The 24,275-nt window shown below is 41.7% G+C and overlaps 2 protein-coding genes across 3 annotated transcripts in view; both read left to right on the forward strand.

The window, feature by feature from the left end:
• Positions 1 to 24,275, forward strand: part of BLK (BLK proto-oncogene, Src family tyrosine kinase) — an 819,573-nt gene that overhangs the window by 361,844 nt on the left and 433,454 nt on the right. The gene's annotated exons all lie outside the window — the stretch shown is intronic.
• LOC310675121 (uncharacterized protein) lies at positions 1,278 to 7,955 on the forward strand. 2 transcript variants are annotated; one of them, XM_083435243.1, is made up of 3 exons: positions 1,278 to 1,413; positions 6,565 to 6,681; positions 7,646 to 7,955. In XM_083435243.1, exons 1-3 carry the CDS (start codon positions 1,356 to 1,358, stop codon positions 7,786 to 7,788), a joined length of 318 nt encoding a protein of 105 aa, XP_083291369.1. In that variant the 5' UTR covers positions 1,278 to 1,355; the 3' UTR covers positions 7,789 to 7,955. The 2 variants fall into 2 exon arrangements, with proteins under 2 accessions (XP_083291369.1, XP_083291368.1); XM_083435242.1 differs by lacking the exon at positions 1,278 to 1,413 and adding an exon at positions 3,879 to 4,008.

Genomic DNA, 24,275 nt, shown 5'->3' on the forward strand with positions numbered 1-24,275 from the left:
GCCACATGACCCGGAAGCTGTCTGCGGACAAACTCCGGCTCCCTCGGCCAAAAAAGCGGGATGAGCGCTGCAACCCCAGAGTCGGTCACGACTGGACCTAATCGTCAGGGGTCCCTTTACCTTTATATATTTAAAGAAGATGAAATAAATGAGCAAATTTGGTTAATTTGGGTATGCAGAAGATATTAAAAATAAATTTAAGGAACCGCAGAAAGAGGGGGAAGGAAGTCAAGTTTTGAAATGTCAAAAGGATTGTAAAATAAGTGAAATGTATAAAATTAGTGAAAAGTATAATTAAATAAATGAAAATTGAAAACAACAACCCAAAGAATCTCTGACAGATGGCCATCTGACCTTGCCTCACGGTAATGCAGCTATCGTTTTCACAACTTTTTAATCACAGATCACATTGTTCGTTTAGGCACTGCCCCTGGGACCAAGGCTTCTCAAGACAAGTGAACAAGGAACATCCATTAAGATGTAGAAAAATGTGGTTTGTCCGCTTGATTGCATAATGTACAGGTGATAAGAAGCAATTTGGTCATGACACTAACCTCTTTTATGAAGAAAGGGTTAGGCTGTGAGGATGTTCTTGGCTTAGGAGGAAAGGATGACTAGAATATGGACTTGATCGAGCAGCCTTTGACAGCTTGGTGTCGCCCAGATGTTTTGTAAAGCAATGATTGTGGAGCGTTAGTGATTTCTGTCCATTCAGAGCCTTGGAACTGAGGGTCAGATTTGGCAAGATTTTAGTGATGGTGAAATCTTCTTATGGATGATGGAATAAAATCACTATTTTGTTTTTCTTAAAAAACCGCATAATGGAGAAAGTGTACATAAAACCTTGAGCCTCATCAAAACAAGCATATTAAAATGCATCTAAAAATGTGCAGATCAGGAGAAAAGCACACTGAAAAGTTTCTTTCTTGGTAGGTATTGCGATTGCACTTGAACTGAACAGTCCAAGCACAAGAGTTTGCGTCAAACTGCATTACAGAAAAGCTCTTAAGTCACATTCCACTTTCCATTTACGTAGGTGCTGTGAAGATGTAATCATGAGATTACAGGAAATCTGTTAATTGTTATGGAAATAAAACAGCATGGCCTGGAGCACAGGGCAGATTGTGAACATATGAGAAAGGTGGTTTTGCGGGTAAATAAATATAAAGATAAATAAATGCTCTAGGATGAGTTAAGAGAAAAGGAGCCTGTAGGGTTCAGATGTTGACAGTTGCTGGAAATACCTATAAGTAAACACTATAAGTAAAGAGAACCTCCTTGTTCCATCCAAACTCAACTTCCTTCTGCCTTAGAGCATCTTCCCTTGGGCAAAGATCTGAGAGACAACTCCAGCCATGAGGTTCCTCTACCTGACCTTTGTTCTGGTCTTCAGCCTCTTCCACGTTGTTGCAGGTAAGAGGACAGCTCAAGCTCAGGGTGGAGGGTAGCATCTGCTGCAATGAACAAGGTCTCAGGTTCAATCGCAGGCGTTTCTGCAAAGTGCTCGATTTTCCCCCCTGCCAGAGACCCTGGAGATCTGCTGCCTCTCAGTGTAGACAATTCTGAACTAGTGTGACTGCGTATAAGAGAGCATCCTATCCTGTGTGGCTGCCGAAATAGGGGTGGTGAAGAAGGAAAGCATTTCACAATAAAACCGAATTTGAATAAATGACTTTTGTGAAAGCAGCAACGTTCAGGCTACAGACTGAGGCGGCACTCCAGGTTCCATCGTGGTCATTTATATTGTTCAGGTAGGTAGCCGTGTTGGTCTGACACAGTCAAAATAAATAAATCAAAAACTAAACAATTGTCCAGTAGCACCTTAGAGACCAACTAAGTTTGTTCTGGGTATAAGCTTTCGTGTGCATGCACACTTCTTCAGATAACTGATATATTTTTGTGAGTTTGGAGAGGTTAGTGTACATGATGCCCAAGTCCTTTCTGATTGCTGGATTCAGCAAGGGTAGAAATCTAATGGAGGATTTCATTGCTGAACTAGCTAGACAATCTTCTTTGTGAGAGAATGACCACCATAGCTGCCACCTAAAGCCCCAATGAGTATAACCAGAGAAGTGATGGTGTTCTCTAGGGCAAATGGGTGTGCCTTTCCCCCTCCTCACCTGGCTGGTAGCGAGAAAGGCAGTAGCCAGCACAGTTGGATGTGAGCTGAAGAATACGCAGGCTGCAGGCAGAAGTCAGAGAGGGAGAGCTGTCTGCCTTATCTCTGCCACCTGATTAACCCAGATCAACGCAGGGCATACATCCTAGCAGGACTGAATGTGCTCCCATCAGTAATACTACAGAGGAGATTCCAGAAAATATCCATTTCAGAGAGACTATGCCCCTGTGGACAGATCATATAGAATCAGTTTTGGCATGCTGCCTTGCCCCCCCCCCCACGACCGAGGGAGGGGCCCCTGAGACACGTGACATCACTAAGCCTTCTTTATGGTCCAGCTCTCACTTCCATACATCACTATGGGGAAAACCATAACTTTAGCTACACGGGCCTTTGTTGGCAAGGCGATGTCTTGGCTTTTTAGGATGCTGTCTAGGTTTGTCATTGCTCTTCTCCCAAGAAGCAGGCGTCTTTTAATTTTGTGACTGCTGTCTCCATCTGCAGTGATCATGGAGCCCAAGAAAGTAAAATCTCTCACTGCCTCCATTTCTCCCCCTTCTGTTTGCCAGGAGGTGATGGGCCCAGTGGCCATGATCTTCTTTTTTTGTTGTTGAGCTTCAGACCATATTTTGCGCTCTCCTCTTTCACCCTCATTAAAAGGTTCTTTACTTCCTCCTCACTTTCTGCCATCAAGGTTGTGTCATCTGCATATCTGAGGTTGTTGATATTTCTTCCCGCCATCTTAATTCCGGCTATGGATTCATCCAGCCCAGCCTTTTGCATGATAAATTTTGCATATAAATTAAATAAGCAGGGAGATAATATACAGCCTTGTCATACTCCTTTCCCAATTTTGAACCAATCAGTTGTTCCATATCCAGTTCTAGGTGTAGCTTCTTGTCCCACATAGAGATTTCTCAGGAGACAGATGAGGTGATCAGGCACACCCATTTCTTTAAGAACTTGCCATAGTTTGCTGTGGTCGTAACACCAATAGATACTGAATCAAACAAGCAAAGACCATGTTTATTTGAATGCAGTTTTTAATTGTGTTCTATAGTGAGTATGCATTGATCACCTTTTTTATGGGCCATGCTGTAAGTTCTGGACCCCCTCCATAAAGACTTAAGTTGTAAACAGGTGAATAAATCATATTTCTAAAAGCCACAATGTACCTTCAGAACTGAGGGTCAGATCTGGCAATATTTCAGTGATGATGAAATCTTCTTATGGATGATGGAATAAAATCACTATTTTATTTTTCTTAAAAAACCGCATGATGGGGAAAGTGTACATAAAACCTTGTGCACCACAAAAACAAGCACATTAAGCAAAATGCATCTAAAAATGTGCAGATCAGGAGAAAAGCACACTGAAAAGTTTCTTTCTTGGTAGGTATTGCAATTGCAGTCCAACCACAAGAGGTTGCATCAAACTGCATTACAGCAAAACTATTTCACTTCCTTTCCATTTAGGTGTTGTGAAGCTGAGATTACAGGAAATCTGCTAATTGTTATGGAAATAAAACAGCAGGGCCTGGAGCACAGGAAACAGTGTGAACATATGAGAAAGGTGGTTCTGTGGGTAAATCTTAGGAAGAGAAATAAATAGCATAGGATGAGTTAAGAGAAAAGGGCCTGGAGGGTTCAGATGCTGAGTTACTGGAAAAACCTGTTTGCAGCTTTCCCCACCCAGATGAGCAAATGTTTCAACATCTCTTTGGCACAGGAATGCTATAAGTAAAGAGAACCTCCTTGTTCCATCCAAACTTGACTTTCTTCTGCCTTGGAGCATCTTCACTTGGGCAGAGATCTGAGAGACAAATCCAGCCATGAGGTTCCTCTACCTGAGCTTTGCTCTGGTCTTCATCCTCTTCCACGTTGTTGCAGGTAAGAGAGCAGTTCAAGCTCAGGTGGGGGAGAATCTGCTGCAAATGCAGAAGGTCTCACGTTCAACTGCAGGTGTTTCTGCAAAGTGCTGGGTTTTTCCCCTGCCAGAAACCCTGGAGACCTGCTGCCTCTCTGTGTGGACAATTCTGAACTACTGTGACTGGGTATAACAGAGCTACGTATCCTATCTGGCTGCCAAAATAGTGAAGAAGAAAAGTGTATCATAATAAAACTGAATTTGAATAATTGACTTTTGTGAAAGCATCAGCGTTCAGGCTACAGACTGAGGCAGACTCCAGGTTCCATCGTGGTCATTTATATTGTTCAGGCAGGTAGCCGTGTTGGTCTGAGACAGTTGAAATATCACCTTAGAGACCATCTAAGTTTGTTCTGGGTATAAGCTTTCGTGTGCATGCACACTTCTTCGGATACAGATATATTGTTGTGAGTTTGGAGGGGTTAGTGCACATGATGCCCAAGTCCTTTCTGATTGCTGGATTCAGCATGGGTAGAAATCTAATGGAGGATTTCATTGCTGAACTAGCTAGACAATCTTCTTTGTGAGAGAATGACCATCATAGCTGCCACCTAAAGACCCAATGAGTATAACCAAAGAAGTGATGGTGTTCTCCGGGGCAAATGGGTGTGCCTTTACCCCTCCTCACCTGGCTGCTTGCGAGAAAGGCAGTAGCCAGCACAGTTGGATGTGAGCTGAAGAATATGCAGGCTGCAGGCAGAAGCCAGAGAGGGAGAGTTGTCTGCCTTATCTCTGCCACCTGACTCACCCAGATCAACGCAGGGCGTACATCCTAGCGGGACTGAATGTGCTCCTATCAGCAGTACTACAGAGGAGATTCCAGAAAAAATCACTTGCCCCTGTGGACAGATCTAAAAGGTTACCGTCCACACACTTTCCCTGCACAGATACTTGAGTGTAGGTTAAGGTTACCAGATTTTTTTTCAAAAATATATTTTTATTGAAAAATGTTAACACAAATTATCAATCAACATAACCAATTACATCCCCCCTTTTTATTCCTTCCCCTCCCCTCCCCCCCGAGACTTCCCTCAGTTCCCATCTCTGGTTTGTTTATATATATTTTTCTCTGCATATCGTAGAATTGTGCATATCATTACCTTATCCATCATATGTTCTACTAATAAATTTGTGGATGTTTACTCAAAGCCTGCCAAGGAGTCCAAATCATTTTGTTGTCTTCTTAAGTAGTATGTAAAAAGTTCCCATTCTTCCCTGAAGTCACTGTTGTCCTTCTCACGTAGATTATATGCCAACTTTGCCAGTTCCGCATAGCTCATCAGTTTTTCTTGCCATTGTTTTTTCGTTGGGATTTCTTCATTCTTCCATCTTTGTGCTAACAAGACTCTTGTTGCTGTTGTCGCATACATAAATAAGTTCTTTGTTTTTCTTGGCAGATCTCGTCCTAAAATCCCTAACAAAAATGCTTCTGATTTTTTTTTACAAATGTCATTTTAAACATCTTTTCCAACTCATTATATATCATCTCCCAGATTTTTTCAACTTCTTTACATTCCCACCACATATGATACAAAGCACCTTCTTTTTCTTTACATAAGGTTACCCAATTTCTTTCAATGAATCCAGGGACACTTTTCAACTTCAATGGATTTTGTATGGGGACTGATGTGTAAATCCGGGGACTGTCCCCGGGAAACGGGGACGTCTGGTACCCTTAGTGTAGGTAAAACCTTTTTCAATTGTTTAGCAGAGTAATCTTCTCCCCGGAAGCTGTGGACAATAACAAAAAGTTGTTTGAAAGATGACTCACTAAACTCTGTGAAGTCTTGGTAAAGAGATTGTATTCCCAGACCGGGTACAAGCATTACGATAGCAAAGAATATTTTCCAATTGTTAAAAAAACCCAGCAATTAACAGCGCACTTTCAGACAAAGCCACTGTTATCTCCAGTACATTGTAAATTACAGGAACAGTCCATCAGCAGCTTTTACAGGCAGCACTCTATGGACAAACATCTGCCGTCAGGCAACTGCAAAACCGAATCTGAGTGGTCTTCTTTTTATTGGCACGTCCAGCTGATTCTAATTAAGCTCAGAGTGCCACTCCCATATATAAAGGAAAGGTCTGGAACCTTCTGGAACCTTCTACTTGTTTCTGGCAGAATAATTCCCTAACAAGATGTATAGAATCAGTTTGGCATGTTGCCTTGCCACCATGACTGAGGTGGTCCAGGGCCACATGACATGTGTGTGCTCATGGCCGCTGCCAAACTTTTTTGGGGGGCCCAGCCCCTTCCTTGAATAAACCCTGTGACTTAGATCAGGCTGTGAGTGACAAGGCCACCCAGTGAGCTTTATGTCTGAGTGAAGATTTGAACCTTTGTCTCCCAGGCCCTAGTCTGACACGCTAACCACCAAATCAGCCTGGGTCTCATACTTGACAGTGCTATTCCAATGCTCAAAACAAAATGTTGTCAACCAATTATTGTCCCCCCCCCCCTTTTTTTGTACAAGAAGTCTTTTCAAATAATGACAATTTACGTCCCTCTCTTTTGACAGGTCAACCTGCCCAAACCTGCGAAGAACGGGGAGGATATTGCCAGGTGCCACTAACTGTGAAATGTCCCTATGGTTATATTCCAGCCATGTGTGGCATTAATGGAAACTGCTGCAAGAGTAAGTGAAACCCAACGAGTTGGTCATGCTAACAAGGGGGAATGTTTGTTCATTTTTAATCCTGCTTTTTCATTCTGATTTCCTGATCTAGATCTTCGTTGGAGGAGGCAGAAGCAAGGCTTTGCTTGTGCTAAAGGAAACAGTGATCAGTCACTTTATAAATCAGAGTAGCTGATACTATTCTCAGGACATACTAACCCAATTCTTAGTAATACAAAGTATGATTCGGTTCTCAAGCTGCAGTTCTAGGTTCTGCATCTAGTGACCAAACTGAGCCTTCTGATATGTATTTTTCTCCAGGAGGCTTAGTTTCATCAGAATTGAGTACACACTTCCAGAGTTAATGCTAAATACATTAATTCTGGCAAATGACCCACCATAGTCACTAGAAGGCCATGAAAATTGGTGTCCTGGACTTTTTAAACTGGTCTATGCGAGCGGGTGGCACTGTGGTCTCAACCACAGAGCCTAGGGCTTGCCGATCGGAGGGTCGGCGGTTCGAATCCCCACGACGGGGTGAGCTCCTGTTGCTCGGTCCCTGCTCCTGCCAACCTAGCAGTTCAAAGGCACTTCAAAGTGCAAGTAGATAAATAGGTATCGCTCCGGTGGAAAGGTATATATATATATATATATATATATATATATATATACACATACACGCACATAATAAAACATTAAATATTATAAAAACTTCAGAAAACTTGGGTGCTGGATAACTCCATACCCTCCAACATTTCTCCAATGAAAATAGGGACATCCTAAGGAAAAGTGGGATATTCTGGGATCAAATCAGAAACCAGGATGGCTTCTCTAAATCAGTGATATCCCTGGAAAATAGGGACACTGGGGTAGGACTAGATGTTATTTCGAACCCTTCAAACTCTACAATTCTACACATCTTCTGAAGGTGAGGAACCTGACTTTAGGGCCATCAATGATAGATCTCCTTGTTTCTTTGTTGCAGATAAACCACCAACAATGCCCGAGTGTGATAAACTGGGAGGGTTCTGCCAAGAGGATCTCAGCAAACCCTGTCCGTCTGGTCGGAATCTTCCGAGTTACTGTGGCATCAATACACAATGCTGTGCCCTTGAGGGATACCCATGAGCAGCCCACCTCCATGGTTGTGAACGTCTGATGGCTATGCCAGGTCTTTGGGATCTTTGCTTGTGGAAGTGGTGCAAATCTGCCCATGTGTGAAAGCAGACAATGAAATAAATATCAGTTTGCTCAGATGAATAAACACAAAATAATTTCACAATGTTGAAATTGAATGTGTATTTTTCTTTTTCAAAAGCGCCTACTGCTAAATATGACCCAACTCCAATGAAAGAACATCTTATCTGCTGAAAATCCCTCTTGATTGAAATCCTCATCAAGTAGTCTCAGGAACAGATAATTGCAGCCAGTGCTTTTCATGCACACAGGTTATGGGAACATGGGTGGGACAGGCTGAACTCAACCCAGACTGAAAGCATGACTGAATTGAAGCTGATTTTTAAGGAGCCATTGCCTTGTGCGTGACCACAAATAATTGAGGGTGGCATTTAGTGCTATTGATCATGGCTAGAAAAGACACCTCTATTGGTCTGTCACCCCTCCCCCAACTGTATTTCCTGGGTTTCCTTTAGGCGCCCTAAAGACGTTAAAGCAAAGATTATGGGATAATGCACACAGTGACTTGCAATCTCGATCACACGCAGTCTGTAGTCCGCTGGCAGTAGGAGTACAATATGGGCATGTCTTTCAGTTAACATCTTACATTAAAAACTTGACAGTAGCAAATTATCAAAGGCTTTTCACCAAAGCCAGACTAAACGTCTTTCCTTCTGCAGTGTTGGATGGCAGGTTGAGAGGAGTTCCCTACCAGGACAGACTTTGCTGCTTCAATATGTTTCTGTATATGCTGGAAGCCACCCAGCGTGGCTCTGGCAACCCAGTAAGGTGAGTGGGGTCCAAATAATGAAATTATTATCGTTATTATTTTTATCATTATGATGTAATGGAACAATGGAGCAAAAAAGGAAGAGGACATGCAAGCCCAGCAGGTGGCTATCCCTGAAGCCTTTGGGGTGCAGCAGGACCTTGTGATGCGCTCCAAAGGCTTCGGGTTCCTTTTGCTGAAGCCGGGAGAGCAAGACTCTTCTGGCTTCAGCAGAGAGGGAGAGCTACACAGCGCCCCTTCAGCGAAACGGAAGGAGAAATGGAAGGGGCACCATTTCTCCTGCAGCTTTGCTGAAGGGGCACTAAGCAGAAAGAGGGAGAATTATTTTTTTCCTGTTCTCCCCCTACTATGGTCTGGGGAGTCCTATATTGCGAAAAATATGGTAAATGGTGTTTCTGTGCACTGCTCTGGTTTGCCAGAAGCGGCTTTATTTTATTGATCAGAAATACATTGGAAATTATTATTGTTCCAGGTTTGCAGTTTTCAGGAGCCAATTTGTTCGGCTACTAGGCCATTCGAGATACAGTGGTACCTCTGGTTATATACTTAATTTGTTCCGGAGGTCCGTTCTTAACCTGAAACCGTTCTTAACCTGAGGTACCAATTTAGCTAATGGGGCCTCCTGCTGCCACCGCCTGAGATTTCTGTTCTCATCCTGAGGTAAATTTCTTAACCCAAGGTACTATTTCCTGGTTAGCAGAGTCTGTAACCCGAAGCGTTTGTAACCTGAGGTGTTTGTAACCCGAGGTACCACTGTGGTTCCAAGCCAAAGACATTCCACCATTTCACCATTAAAACATCAAGATCCTTAGTGTCATCATCGTCACAATCGCCCTCTTCAAAGAACTGCAGGCGTTCAGCTTCCGAACCCTTGACCGCTTTGGGCTCCTCAGTCTCAGTCTCAGCCTGCGATGCATTGTCCTAGGTTTCTATGCCTTTGCTGGAGATTTCCTATCATCTCAACACTGCTGTTTCACTAAAGAGTGCCCTGCACAAACAAACAACTCCTCGCAGCGCTTGATTTATAACAGAACACAACTACTTTATAATATGATCATGGAACCCCCCAAAATATAAAACAATGCAGCTGCATAAGAACCTGAATCAGGTCCAACATAGAATTATTAATGAGCCTTTACCATATGTACCTTAAGTATGTATAGAAACTCAATGAGAGGCCTGAGCTTGCTTTTGCTAGGTAATCTCACTTATATTAAGTCCAATTTGTGACAAACAAGCTCTCATCTCATCAACGCAAAGGAGCCTTTCTCTTTTCTGATTTTGATGCTATACTACACTGAAATATCTAAATGTTTCTTTCCCTGTACTTGAATCTCACAGCCACACAACCCATTCTGTCCTGACACACCATTCCTTTGAGAACCACTGATATAGATGTTAAATGGCAAAGGGGGCAGAATCTGTTGCTCACCTTGTGATCTACTGCAAGTGAAAGGTGGCAGGGAAATTTGAGTGTATCTGTTGGGCAGAGATAGCCTGCTTTTGAGCTCAGAAACCAACCTCACACATTTCTACAGTTCAGGCCTTACAAAGTACAAGAACTTGAAACGGTCAACCCTGAATCTTACTCCCTTTTGGTCATTGGTTTTTGGGCCTCCCTGGTCCAGAGCCAGATTATTGGTCCAACGCACCCTCAAGGATCTAGATCAAATAGAAATCCAAGCTTCTTGTTAAACTGCTTCAGGTGCTTAAACCTGTCCTCTAGATGAGTATTGCAGCCTCTCCATTTGCAAGAACCCTAGACAGCCAGTGCAAGAGAAAAATCCTCCTACATCTTCCAGTCCCTAAAACCCACTGCTCCACACATCCATCAGAAGAAAAGAGACATCCTAGATGATCCTTTGATGCAAGCAGTGCAGGAAAGATGGAGCTCCTAATGGACCGCTCCACCAGACTGTCTCTTAGGGAGAGATAGGAAGCAGGGCTCAAGGCTTCTGCTTTTGCCAGAGGCCAAGCTGAATCAGGCACCTCCTGGCCCTGAACTGGGCCAGTGGGCCATGATTGTCTAGAAACTGGTAAGGAGTTCATGTTTTTGTTTTCCTCTTCCCTTCCTGTCCTTTTTCGCTTGTGTGCTATGTTTGGTTTTTTAGTTTTTTTGTTTTTAAATTGTACATAATCCACTCTGGAAGCCTTTTGGCTGGAAAACATAGTAGGGAGAAGCATATAATGGGGGCAATGGATATAAAACAACACACATAACAAAAACAATCATGTTAAGCAAAATGCATCCAAAAAGGTGGAGAGGAGGAGGAAAGCAAACTGAAACGTTTCTTTCTTGGTAGGTATGGAAACTGCAGTTGATCTGAACAGTCCAACCAAAAGAGGTTGCATCAAACTGCACAATGCCCAAGCTGTTACCCAAAATTCCACTTCCTTTCTACCCTGGCGCCATGAAGTTGGGAGCAGCTTTTGTGAGATGAAGGGAAATCTGTTAATTGATATGGAAAGAGAACAGGATGAGAAAGATTGTTCTGCAGATCAATCTTGGAATGCTCTACAAGATGAATAAATTGCCTAGGGTGAGTTAAGAAAAAATGGCCTGGATGGTTCAGATGCAGACAGCTACAGGAAATACCTTCTTGCGGACACATTGGCAACACTACTGGGGAGATTCCAGAAAATAGCACTCTCCGACTTCCGGGTTGAGCGCCAGCGATCATGGCGGCCCCCTGCTGAGCATCGGAGGGGGAGCTCTGAAAAAAACAGGGTTCTACCGCTACGGCGACGTGGTGAACCCCTGAAAACGTAGGCGGAGGAAGCCTACGTCTGTGGGACTCGGCGGGCACCAACAGTGATCCCCTAAAACGTTTCTGGGGCTCAGGAAGAGCTCCGGAGTGTGGAGGGGGTAACGCGGTGCTGAGAGTCAATCGCTTCTTTTTCGGAGAGACGTCGCACAGCCGTGATCGGAGGAGCGCTCAACTTCTTCTTGGGACAAATTGGATTATAAAAGAACTTTCCGTGAGTAGGAGAATTACAAATTTTAAAAGGAAAAGAAACAAATTAAGGAACTTTTGGATTTGGCAAGTTAAAAAAGCAAGCTAAATTAGAACCGAAGCGGTAAGGTTTAACCAGGAAGTCAGCCTTCCGCTCTGTATATAGCTGGAAACAAAGACTTTTGCGTGCCAAACCTTTAAAAGTGCTTTTGAAGAAACGGAATCTGGCATTTTGATAAGGATATTCCCCCCCCTCCCCTAAGTGGCAGGGAAAAGGGGGGGAAGGACTGGAAACTATATTGCCTGTGTAAGAAAGAGCTGACTGTGGGGGAACCACCGCCCGGCGCGCCCGGCTCTGATCCGTCAATCTGAAAATACAGGGTAAAGGAGGGACTGCGGAGAGAGACTCTGAGATTTTAAGCTCTGCAAACTGGATTATACTGTTAAAAGCTGTGACTGTTTAAGTCTTGTTACTGGGAGGAATTAGCTGCAAAGTTGCTGAGAAGGAGAAGGAGAAGACGGGAGACATTGTTCCCAGGGGCTATTGTATCCCCCTGGTGGACATAAGGACTGTTACAAAGACTGATACAAAGAAACAGAAAGCAACTGGGAATTTTCCACTGTTTGGTTTTAAAATCTGACAGCTTGCTGCAGCTGGGAAAGTGACTGGGGACTTTCCACTGTTTTGACTTCAAGTCTGACAGCTAGCCTCAGCTGGGAGTGACCTTGAAATAAGTTGCTGTGGTATGGCAAGTGATAAGGGAAAACTAGACCAGCTGCAGGAGAAGACTACAAGATCTGGGAAAACCTTTTACTCAGGAAGAAGAGCCTCTATACCAGACCCAATTGGAGGTGCATCTGTACAACCTAAACCAAAAGCTATGTCTTCAACCGAGGACCTTTTTAATACAGGATTTGCAAAAATTCAAGAATCATTAAATAAATTGACAGAGGAGGTTGTAGAAACAAACAAAAAGGTGTCAGAGACATCTTCTAAAATAGATCAAAATACAGCTTGTATTAAACAAAATACGAATTTAATTCAGCAATTATTGCAGGAATCATCAAAAACAAGGAAAATTGCAGAAGAAGCTAAAGCAGCTGCAGAGGCCACAGAAGAAAAAATACCACCGATTAACAGGCAACTTGAGGACTATAGAACAAGATTTTCCATGCTTGAATTAAAAGATAAACAAACGAATCTCAGGATCAGATCCTTGCCAGAAATTGAGAAAGAAGGTCTTAAGGAATTTCTTGCACAGGAATTTGCAGATTTCTGGAAACTGGATCTGGATAAAGAAGAAATTAAAATAGTAAGTGCTTTCCGACTGGGTAAAACAAGCAGGAGAATCAAGACAAGAGACTGTTTGGTCACCTTTGGATCTAAAGAGGAGAGAGATAAAATTTTGGGACTACATTTCCAAAGGCCTTTGGAAGTTGATGAATCAAGAGTGGAATTGTTCAGGAACATCCCCAAACATCTCTTAGACCTCAGATCTAGCTACAGAGACTTGGTCACACAGCTGAGAAAGAACAACATCATCTTTAGGTGGGAGTTCCCTGAAGGGCTTTCGTTTAGTATAAAAGGAAGGAAAATAAAATCAGTGGAAGATAAAGACAGATTTTTAAAGGACTACGAGGAGGACTTACAGAAGGAATCCTTTAAAGACCAAGACCCGTCCGATACACAAGAGAGAAAAAGGAGAGATATAGCTAAAGCAATCTTGGATTTGGACAAGACGACACCACCGGGACCAGAAGAGAAAGAAGACACATTGGGAGCTACTGGAGGAATATAGCAGACTAATTTCAAGATGTCTCTGCAACTATTAAGCTGGAACTGCAACGGTCTAAACGTGGTTTCTAAGAGAAAATCAATTTTTCACATTTTAAAAAAAGAACAATTGGACTTGATTTGTTTACAGGAAACACATGTAACTAGGCTCCATAGAAAAATTCTAATTAATAAAAGACTAGGTCAAGAGTTTATTTCATCAGACAAAGTTAAAAAAAGAGGAGTGGTGGTATATGCAAAAGAGAGCCTAGCACCAAAATTAATTTTCAAAGATGAACAAGGAAGATATTTGGCAATTGAAATTCAACACCATGGACAGAAATATCTGATTGTTGGCGTATACGCACCGAACGAAGGAAAATCGGAATTTTTCAAAAAGTTGCATGAGACATTGATGGACTATCTGGAGTACAATGTGATCTTGATGGGAGATATGAATGGAGTTGTTTCTACAAATTTGGACAAGGCACAACGGCAGGTAGTCACCAAAGATGGGAGACTACCGAAAACCTTTTTTGAACTGACTGATAACCTGGACTTGGTGGATATCTGGAGAACCAAAAATCCTTTAGAAAGAGAAGGAACCTTCTTTTCTGAAGCCAAAAAGACATGGACAAGAATTGACCAAATCTGGATCACAAGAGGACTGGCACCAAAGACAAAAAAAGTAGAAATCTGCCCAAAGACTTACTCCGACCATAATGCTGTAAAGATGGTAATGAACTTACAACCAACTGGTTCTTTCAGATGGAGGATGAATGACTCTCTGTTTAGAGATGAGGAAATAACCAAGAAGGCCCAGAAAACTCTGAAAGACTATTTTGAGATAAATTTAAACACTACGGTGGAAAAAAGAACTGTATGGGACGCAAGTAAAGCTGTTATGAGAGGATTTTTGATACAACAGAACGCACTCAAGAAGAGATTACAACAGGAAAAAAGAGAAAAGATATTGGAAAAGATTAAGGAAGGTGAAAAAAGTCTGAGATCAAATCCAAAATCACAACAAATCTTGAGAGAGATAAAGTTATATCAAGTACAATACATGCAAATGATAAATCAAGAGATTGAATGGAAGGTCAGACAAATGAGACAAAGAACTTTCGAATCAGCAAACAAATGTGGAAAGTTATTGGCATGGCAAATAAAGAAGAGACAGAAAATGAATACAATAACAAATTTAGAAGAGGAAGGAAGAATTATTCAGAACCCAGTGGAAATTAGGAGTGCCTTTCATAGATACTTTAAACAGCTTTATTCACAACAACCACAGAAGGAAGCAGATATGGAGGAATTCTTGAAAGAAAATGGGCTACCGGAAATATCTCAAGAAAGTAAATTTAAATTGAGCTGCAGGATAACAGAACAAGAGGTAGAGAGCGCCATCCAAAATATGAAACTTGGCAAGTCCCCAGGACCTGATGGGTTGACGGCAAGATATTATAAATCAATGAAAGACTGGCTAATTCAACCCTTGAAGGATATATGTAATGACATATTACAGGGGAAAAGGACACCAGAAACGTGGAAAGAAGCTTTTGTGACTCTCATACCAAAGACAGAATCGGAAAAACACCAACTTAAGAACCATCGGCCTATATCATTACTTAATGTGGATTATAAAATTTTTGCTGACATTTTGGCTAGAAGATTAAAGAGGGTTTTAGCGGAGGAGATTCACAAGGACCAAGCAGGCTTTCTCCCAGGAAGGCACCTATCTGATAATGTAAGGAATATAATTGACATTTTGGAACTTTTACAGGAAAGAATAAACACAAAAGCAGCTTTGGTATTTGTGGACGCGGAGAAAGCCTTTGATAACATTTCTTGGGGTTTTATGAAAAAGAATCTCCATAGTATGGGGGTAGGCCAAGAGTTCGAAAATGGTATAGGTGCAATCTATTCGGAACAAAAAGCAAAATTAATTGTTAACAATGTTTTGACTGAAGAGTTCAGAATAGAAAAAGGAACACGACAAGGTTGTCCTATTTCCCCTCTGCTTTTTATATCGGTCCTGGAGGTGTTGCTGAATATGATTAGAAAGGACCAGATGGTAAGAGGGATACAGGTCGGAGTTAAACAATTTAAATTAAGAGCATTTGCAGATGACTTGGTTTTGACATTGCAGGAGCCAGAGTCCAGTGTGAAGAGGGTTTTAGAACTGATTCAAGAGTTTGGTCGATTAGCAGGTTTTAAACTCAACAAAACAAAAACTAAGGTTTTGACAAAGAATCTAACAGAAAAAGAGAAAGAAAGGTTTCAGAATGAGACAGGTTTGACAGTGGTGAAAAAAGTGAAATATCTGGGAATTATTATGACTTCAAAAAATGGGAACTTATATAAGGATAACTACGAAAAATGTTGGATGGAGATAAAAAAAGATCTAGATATATGGTCTAATCTAAAACTCTCACTGTTAGGTCGTATTGCTGTGATAAAGATGAATGTATTGCCAAAAATGTTATTTTTGTTCCAGACACTGCAGATTATTGATAAAATGGACTGTTTCAAGAAGTGGCAGAAAGATATATCCAGATTTGTCTGGCAGGGCAAAAAGCCAAGAATAAAATTTAAAATACTAACAGATGCAAAGGAAAGAGGAGGCTTTGCCCTGCCAGACTTGAAACTTTACTATGAAGCAGCAGCTTTTTGCTGGCTGAAAGAATGGCTACTTCTTGAAAATACAGATATACTGGATTTAGAAGGATTCAATAATGTGTTTGGGTGGCATGCTTACTTATGGTATGACAAGGTTAAAGTTCACAGAATGTTTAAGATTCACATTGTCAGGAAAGCATTGTTTAATGTATGGATTAGATATAAGGATTTCTTTGAAAATAAGACTCCAAGGTGGTTATCTCCGATGGAAGCAAAAGCAGTCAAAAAACTCAATATGGAGGCCAATTGGCCAAAATATTGGGAGATACTAGAACAAGATGGAGATAAATTGAAACTGCAGAGTTTTGACAAATTAAAAAGTAAAGTCTGTGATTGGCTCCATTATCATCAGATAATGGAGGCATATAAATTGGATAGAAAAATTGGCTTCCAGGTGGAAAAATCAAAATTGGAAACAGAATTGCTAGAACCCAAAACTAAGATATTGTCAAGAATGTATAATCTGCTGCTGAAATGGAATACACAGGATGAGGAAGTGAAATCAGTAATGATTAAATGGGCACAAGATGTGGGTCACAACATAATGCTAGCCGACTGGGAACGGTTATGGACCACTGGGCTAAAGTTTACGGCATGTAATGCCCTAAGAGAAAATATTATGAAAATGATATACAGATGGTACATAACACCAGTCAAACTAGCAAAAATTTATCATATGCCCGATAACAAATGTTGGAAATGTAAAGAAACTGAAGGTACCTTTTTTCATCTCTGGTGGACATGCCCAAGGATTAAGACCTTTTGGGAGATGATCTATAATGAACTGAAGAAAGTATTTAAATACACATTCCCGAAGAAACCGGAGGCCTTTCTCCTGGGCATGGTCAATCAAGAGGTACGTATGAAAGACAGGATATTTTTTATGTACACCACAACAGCAGCAAGAATACTTATTGCAAAGTATTGGAAGACACAAGAATTACCCACGCTGGAGGAATGGCAGATGAAAGTCATGGACTATATGGAATCCGCAGAAATGACTGGCAGAATCAGAGACCAGGGTGAAGAGACGGTGGAGGAAGATTGGAAGAAATTTAAAGACTATTTACAGAAACACTACAAGATTAATGAATGTTAAAATAACATCAGATTGAATGTATAAGGTTATTGGAGTAAAATTTTAAGGATCAGAAGACCCAACATCCTAAGTTCTAAGCATTGAATAAGCTATATTAAGACATTCAAATCAGAAAGGAGGTTAATTATGACAGAGGGAAGGGATTTGTTGTTTAATTGTATGAATTGGAATACAGGGAAGGGAGACTCGGGGAAGTCAGAGAAACAAGTTAATGCAAGATCAATATGAAGATAAGATTATTTTTATTTCTGTTGTTTGTAGTATGTTATGTTTGTGTAATTCTGTATGTTTTTGGTGTATTGTTTGTTGCTTTTGTTTTGCTTTGTCGTCTTTTATGCAAAATCGAATAAAATATTTATTAAAAAAAACAAAAAACAAACAGAAAATACCACTCTCAGAGAGGGCACAAATGGCAAGGTATTTCTGAAGCTCAGAACAGCTGTAATTCTGATTGGCAGATGTTGAAAGCAAAGGGGAACCTTCAGTAGAATGGAATGAAGGCTGACTTAGTGGCCAGTGATGTGGGTCTGTGGGTGCATTATCTGCTATTTTTTCTCCCCTTCCATTAGCAACCTGTAAAATTTAGGCTTGGCGGCTGTGCTGAAAAGATCTCAGGAGCAGTAATCATCATCATAATGTTATGATTTCTACACCAGCCAACTGGCTGGGTGCAGCTCAGGTTCAGGAATCAGCTGGAGTGTTTGCAGAGAAGGAGGACCGTTCCGACCCTTGCTAATGTTGGCCAATGAAATAGTAGTTAGCAGGTTGAGAGGCAGCAGAAGCCTGTAAAAGTTGGTCATCCCATTAAATACGCAGGGTTCTGGTTTGGAAAAAAAGTAGTTGTAACCCTTTTGCCCCCTTTAAACAAATTTATTTCCTTTCTCTTTTACACAGCACAATTTATATGTGAACTAGCAGGAGGATATTGCGAATTCCCAGCAACTACAAACTGCACCTATGGAGAAATTAGAGGGTTCTTCTGTGGCAGCAACGGAACCTGCTGCAGGGGTAAGTGATATCCATTGAGTTGTGTGGTTTTTTTTTTTTTTTTGCAAAATACATTAAAATGCAGTCAATAAATATTTATATAAACAAAAAGGTAAAGGTAAAGGACCCCTGACAGTTAAGTCGTGAATGACTCGGGGGTTGCGGCGCTCAGCTCGCTTTACTGGTCGAGGGAGCCCTCATTTGTCCACAGACAGTTTTTCTAGGTCATGCGGCCAGGAAGACTAAGCCGCTTCTGGTGAAATCTGAGCAGTGCACGGAAACGCCGTTTACCTTCCTGCCAGGGCCCAATCACTGTGAACTGCACCTTTGGAGAGATTACAAACATCCCCTGTGGTCCTAATGCACGCTGCTGTAGGAGTAAAGAGGCATCTGATCAAGGTCTGTATTTTAAAATGAGCTTAAAAATGTATTTGCAAATGTTTGTATGTTTCATGCCAGGCAGAAAAGCAGCTGGCTAAGTACTTTGGCAGTTGTTTATCTTCCTGCACAAGGGCCCCATTGATTTATAGCACCAGCAGGAGGCAAGTTTCTCAAAGTTATAAAAGGGAATTTCAGGCTGTGGGAGCAAAGGGTTATACTGACCATACAAATTACAGAATACAATCAAGCTGCAAAAACACTAATTAAGAGTTGGTAAATAGTTTAACAGAAAATAATACCATGTGCCCTCCCATCAGACTCGAGCCACATTTTCCTAAGGTTAAAGGGCCAAGAGCTAATGGGAAAAGCAGCTGGCTGGGAAAGGGAGGTGTAAAATGAAGAGGTTTCTCTTTACTGAGTTTCTCAGGCAAAGGCCTTTTCTTCTAAAAAGCTATCTATGTTATGAGACTTGTTGACTTTAATGATGCAAAGGATTTAGAAAGTAAGAAATGTTAATTCTTATGTTAGATTCTTATTTCATTGATGGTGTGTGAGAATATGAACCCAAGATCTCTGTTTAAGATAGAATTTAAAACCATGAGCCATCTGTTTTAGCCATTTGCCCCTGTTGCCAAAAGGGCAATAGGGCAAAAGGTGATCTGGTAATTAAGGTGCCTTGTCGAGGCAAATGTAAGATATATGGCTACTTGTCTGCCATTTATGAATAGAAGGAAATATAGCTCTTTGTCTCTCATAAAAGGTAATAGGAAATGGGTGTATCTTTTATGATTGGTTCTAGCAAACAGCCAATAGGAATTTCAAACAGGCTGATTGGACAGAGGCAGCCAAAGGAGGAGCAAGGGGGCTGGGCTGAGGAAATATAAGTGCTGGCCATCAGGGCTGGAGTGGGCAGAGCTTTGGTATCCATATACCACTGTACCTATCATTTATTGGTCTGACAAATAAATTATTATTTTAATTTCTCCATTGCTGCATTGAATATTTCATTCCAGCTAAGCGTTAACTGTTAGGATAATTAGTGAGTCCGAGTGCTGCCCATAAATCTCTTCAGAGAGATGGCTCCTTGCCCAGTCCGGCACGCTCTCGCTGCGTGAATCTCTGCTGTAAAACACTTTAGCAGAATATGCGCAACTGCATGTGGTAAGGCTTGATTAATGAGAAAGGCAGATTCTTTCTGTAGCTTCTTTTATTGTTTCAAAAACACTGGAAAAACAGTTTCACACACCTCCGGACTGGAGCTGCATTTTTTAGCTGCTCACTGTCTGAGCGCAGCTCCACACACTGACAAACACTTTCGGTTTCTCACAGAACACAAAGAACATTCCAGTCTGCTTACATCATATCCTGCTGGCTCACTTCCCAGGCAATCCCTCCCCTTAAGAGCCGAGGCACAGCAGTTTAATTCCTTACTGCTCTCAACATTAACCACAAGCAGGGTGCTAAAGTAAGTTATATCCATGACCTGGTGGTCCCACTTGTGCAAACGTTTGCTCATTTTTAATCCTGATTTCCTGATCTACACTCTGCATCTTCACTGGACAAAGCAGGGCTTTGCTTATGCTTAAGGAAATAATCACTGATCAGTTTCTGTATCAGAGTAGCTGATAATACACTCAGGGCATATTAATTCTATTTTTAGAAGTAAAAAGTTGAATTTAGTTTTGATGCTGCACTTCTAGGTTCTGCAACTTCTTTTAAGCATTAGAGCCTCAAGCTTTTCATCTGTGCACAGGGAATTTTGATGTCGCAGATGTTCATATGGGTGCAAACTGTGCAGGCTGCTCTTCCCATGGGCAGTAAAAAATGGCGGCTCTGATCTAAGTGTCTGATCTGAGAGCCAGTGCGGTGTAGTGGTTAAGAACGATAGTCTCATAATCTGGGGAACCGGGTTCGTGTCTCCGCTCCTCCACATGCAGTCTCTCAGCCCCACTCACCTCACAGAGTGTTTGTTGTGGGGGTGGAAGGGAAAGGAGAATGTTAGCCGCTTTGAGACTCCTTAAAAACGGGAGTGAAAGGCGGGATATCAAATCCAAACTCTTCTTCTTCTTCTAACTCTCCAAAATCTTAAGACAGCGCTGAGTAAGTGAGGATGAGACAGCAGTCTGGTGCTGCTGAAGGAACACAAATATGATTTGGCAACAAAGATTCCCACTTCATTCTGCACTCACCAGAACTCACCTGAAGTACAAAAATAATGTTGACCGGAGCATCAGTGGAATCAGGACTTCCCATGCTGGACAATCCAAGTCTGTGAGACTCCACCATGAACTCACCAGCTGGCCTATGGATAACCATACTTTCACTCTCAGCCTCAATCTCCCCATCAGCATTATGGGGCATAATAATATTGACTTGCTGTTACAGAAGACTTTAATTTAATTCCCTCTCTTTTGCACAGATGAAACTGCATTGTGTTTACTCTCAGGAGGATTTTGCAAGGGCCCAATCACTGAGAACTGTACCCTTGGAGAGATTACAAACATCCCCTGTGGTCCTAATGCACGCTGCTGTAGAGGTAAGTTATATCCATGACCTGGTGGTCCCACTTGTGCAAAGGTTTGCTCATTTTTTAATCCTGTTTTCCTGATCTACACTCTACATCTTCACTGGACAAAGCAGGGCTTTGCTTGTGCTTAAGGAAATAATCACTGAACAGTTTCTGGATCAGAGTAGCTGATAATATGCTCAGGGCATATTAATTCTATTTTTAGAAGTAAAAAGTTGGATTCAGTTTTGATGCAGCACTTCTAGGTTCTGCAACTTCTTTTAAGCATTAGAGCCTCAAAGTTTTCATCTGTGCACAGGGAATTTTAATGTCGCAGATGTTCATATGGGTGCAAACTGTGCAGGCTGCTCTTCCCATGGGCAGTAAAAAATGGCGGCTCTGATCTAAGTGTCTGATCTAAGTCTGATCTGAGAGCCAGTGTGGTAAAGTGGTTAAGTGCGGTAGTCTCGTAATCTGGGGAACCGGGTTCGCTTCCCCACTCCTCCACATGCAGCTGCTGGGTGACCTTGGGCTAGTCACACTTCTTTGAAGTCTCTCAACCCCACTCACCTCACAGAATGTTTGTTGTGGGGGAGGAAGGGAAAGGAGAAAGTTAGCCGCTTTGAGACTCCTTAAAAAGGGAGTGAAAGGCGGGATATCAAATCCAAACTCTTCTTCCTCTAACTCTCGAAAATCTTAAGACAGCGCTGAGTAAGTGAGGATGAGACTGCAGTCTGCTGCTGCTGAAGGAACACAAATATGACTTGGCAACAAAAATTCCCACTTCATTCTGCACTCACCAGAACTCACCTGAAGTACAAATATAATGTTGACCGGAGCATCAGTGAAATCAGGACTTCCCATGCTGGACAATCCAAGTCTGTGAGACTCCACCATGAACTCACCAGCTGGCCTATGGATAACCATACTTTCACTCTCAGCCTCAATCTCCCCATCAGCATTATGGGACATAATAATACTGACGTGCTGTTACAGAAGGCTTTAATTAAATTCCTTCTCTTTTGCACAGATGAACCTCCAGTGTGTAGACTCTCGGGAGGATTTTGCCAGGCCCCAAGGACTTTGAACTGTCCCTCTGGAGAGATTAGAAATGTCTGTGGCCCTAATGCACGCTGCTGTAGGAGTAAGTGATACCAATGAGTTGGTCCCACTCACATGTGAATGTTTGCTCATTTTTAATCCTGATTTCCTGATCTACACTCTGCATCTTCACTGGAGGAAGCAGAAGCAGGGCTTTTCTTGTGCTAAAGGGAATATTGGTTAGTCACTTTATAAATCAGGACATATTAACCCTATTTTTAGATGTCTAAATTTGGATTCAGTTTTGATGCAGCACTTCTAGATTCTGCATCTTCTTTTAAGCATTAGAGCCTCAAGGTTTTCCTCTGTGCACAGGGAATTTTGATACCACAGATATTTCATATGGGTACAAACTGTGCAGGCTGCACTTCCCATGGGCAGTAAAAACTGGCGGCTCTGATCTAACTTTCCAAAATGTTAAGACAACACTCAGTAAATGAGGATGAACCGGCCGTCTGCTGCTGCTGAAAGAACGCATATGTGATTTGGCAACAAAGAGTCCCACTTCATTCTGCACTCACCAGACCTCACCTGAAGTATAAAAATACATCACAATATCCAGTAGAACCGGAGCTAGAAACCTCGTGGTCCCTAAGGACCTGAACCAGGGGAGGAATTCTTGAATGCCAACAATGGTTATAGTTACAAGTAGGTAGCCATGTTGGTCTGCCATAGTCAAAAGAAAATTTAAAAAATCCTTCCTGTAGCACCTTAGAGACCAACTAAGTTTGTTAATGGTATGAGCTTTTGTGTGCATGCACACTTCTTCAGATACACACAATGGTGATACAGTGGTACCTCGGGTTAAGAACTTAATTAGTTCCAGAGGTCCGTTCTTACCCTGAAACTGTTCTTAACCTGAAGCACCACTTTAGTTAATGGGGCCTCCCGCTGCTATCACGCCACCAAAGCACGATTTCTGTTCTCATCCTGAAGCAAAGTTCTTAACCTGAGGTACTATTTCTGGGTTAGCGGAGTCTGTAACCTGAAGCATATGGAAGCTGAAGCATATGTAACCCAAGGTACCACTGTAGTTAATTCTGCCTTTGAAAGATTTGAAAGCTGTTTGTTTTGAAGAACATTGGAGGAGCTCAGCATGTTTAGCCTGGAGAAGAGAAGGTTAATGTGGCTGCAATGTGGAAGTTGTTCCATAGGCCAGGACTAGAACCAAAGGGGTGGAAATGACAGAGAAGCAGGTTTTGAGGGACAATCTGTGAAGGATCTTGTTATTGAAGATCCTGCATTGAACAAGGGTTGGACTAGTTGATCTCCAGGTCATTTTTGGCTCTCCATCCAGCTGTTCACTCACTGAACTTTCTGCTAATAAATCACATTTTAGTAGGATTATTTTCTTCTCCAAATCTTCTTTTCTTTTCTAAAAAACCACACAAACTAATTTTTATTTAGGAAGGTTAATTTATTACTTCATTTTTATCCTGCTCTTCTTCCCAAAGGAGACTTGGGAACAGATATCTCTAATCACTTCATATAGAACTATTCATATTAAACTCTTTTTAATTATGTTATTTATTTGATTTATATACCACCCTTCATCAAAAGATCCCAGGGTGGTTCACGAGATAAACACAAAAGATAAAAGCACAGATCTATAAGGACAAAAAATTGAAAAGCGATTTTTGTTGCATGCCTTTTCTGATTATAAATTTCAGACCAGGGGCTGTTTTCTCTTCTTTTTACAAATTGCTATCTGTAACTCCGGGTGAACTGTTACTTTGTTTTTGTTGTTTATTTTTTGCAAAAGAGATCAAAATACAATAGATAAATAAGGTCCCTCCTACAGTAGATAAACAAGGAGCCTCTTAAGGTCCCTCTAAATACACCCATTCTGTCAAAAAATCATGTAATTGACCAGAGCTTCAGTCAAATCAGGACTTTCCTCTCCATGCCTGTCCACCTAAATCACTGACCATACTTCTGTCTAGGACAAGGTGTCTGTTGGGTTCTGTGCTATAGTAAGTCTAGGAAAAATTGGGGCAAGAGGAGACAAGGTGCAGGCTGCCCTCTGAGGAATACAGCTCTAAAGCTGCTCCATCAAGGAACAAGCTGAATTGGGGGGTTATGTTGTAGCAGCAGCAGCCGAATAGAGAAACAATGTGGTGTAGGAGTTAGAGTGCTGGAGGAGGACCTGGCAGATCAGGGTTCTAGTC

Source organism: Podarcis tiliguerta (genome assembly GCF_965153285.1).
Source record: "Podarcis tiliguerta genome assembly, chromosome: 3".
NCBI classification, from domain to species: Eukaryota; Metazoa; Chordata; class Lepidosauria; order Squamata; family Lacertidae; genus Podarcis; species Podarcis tiliguerta.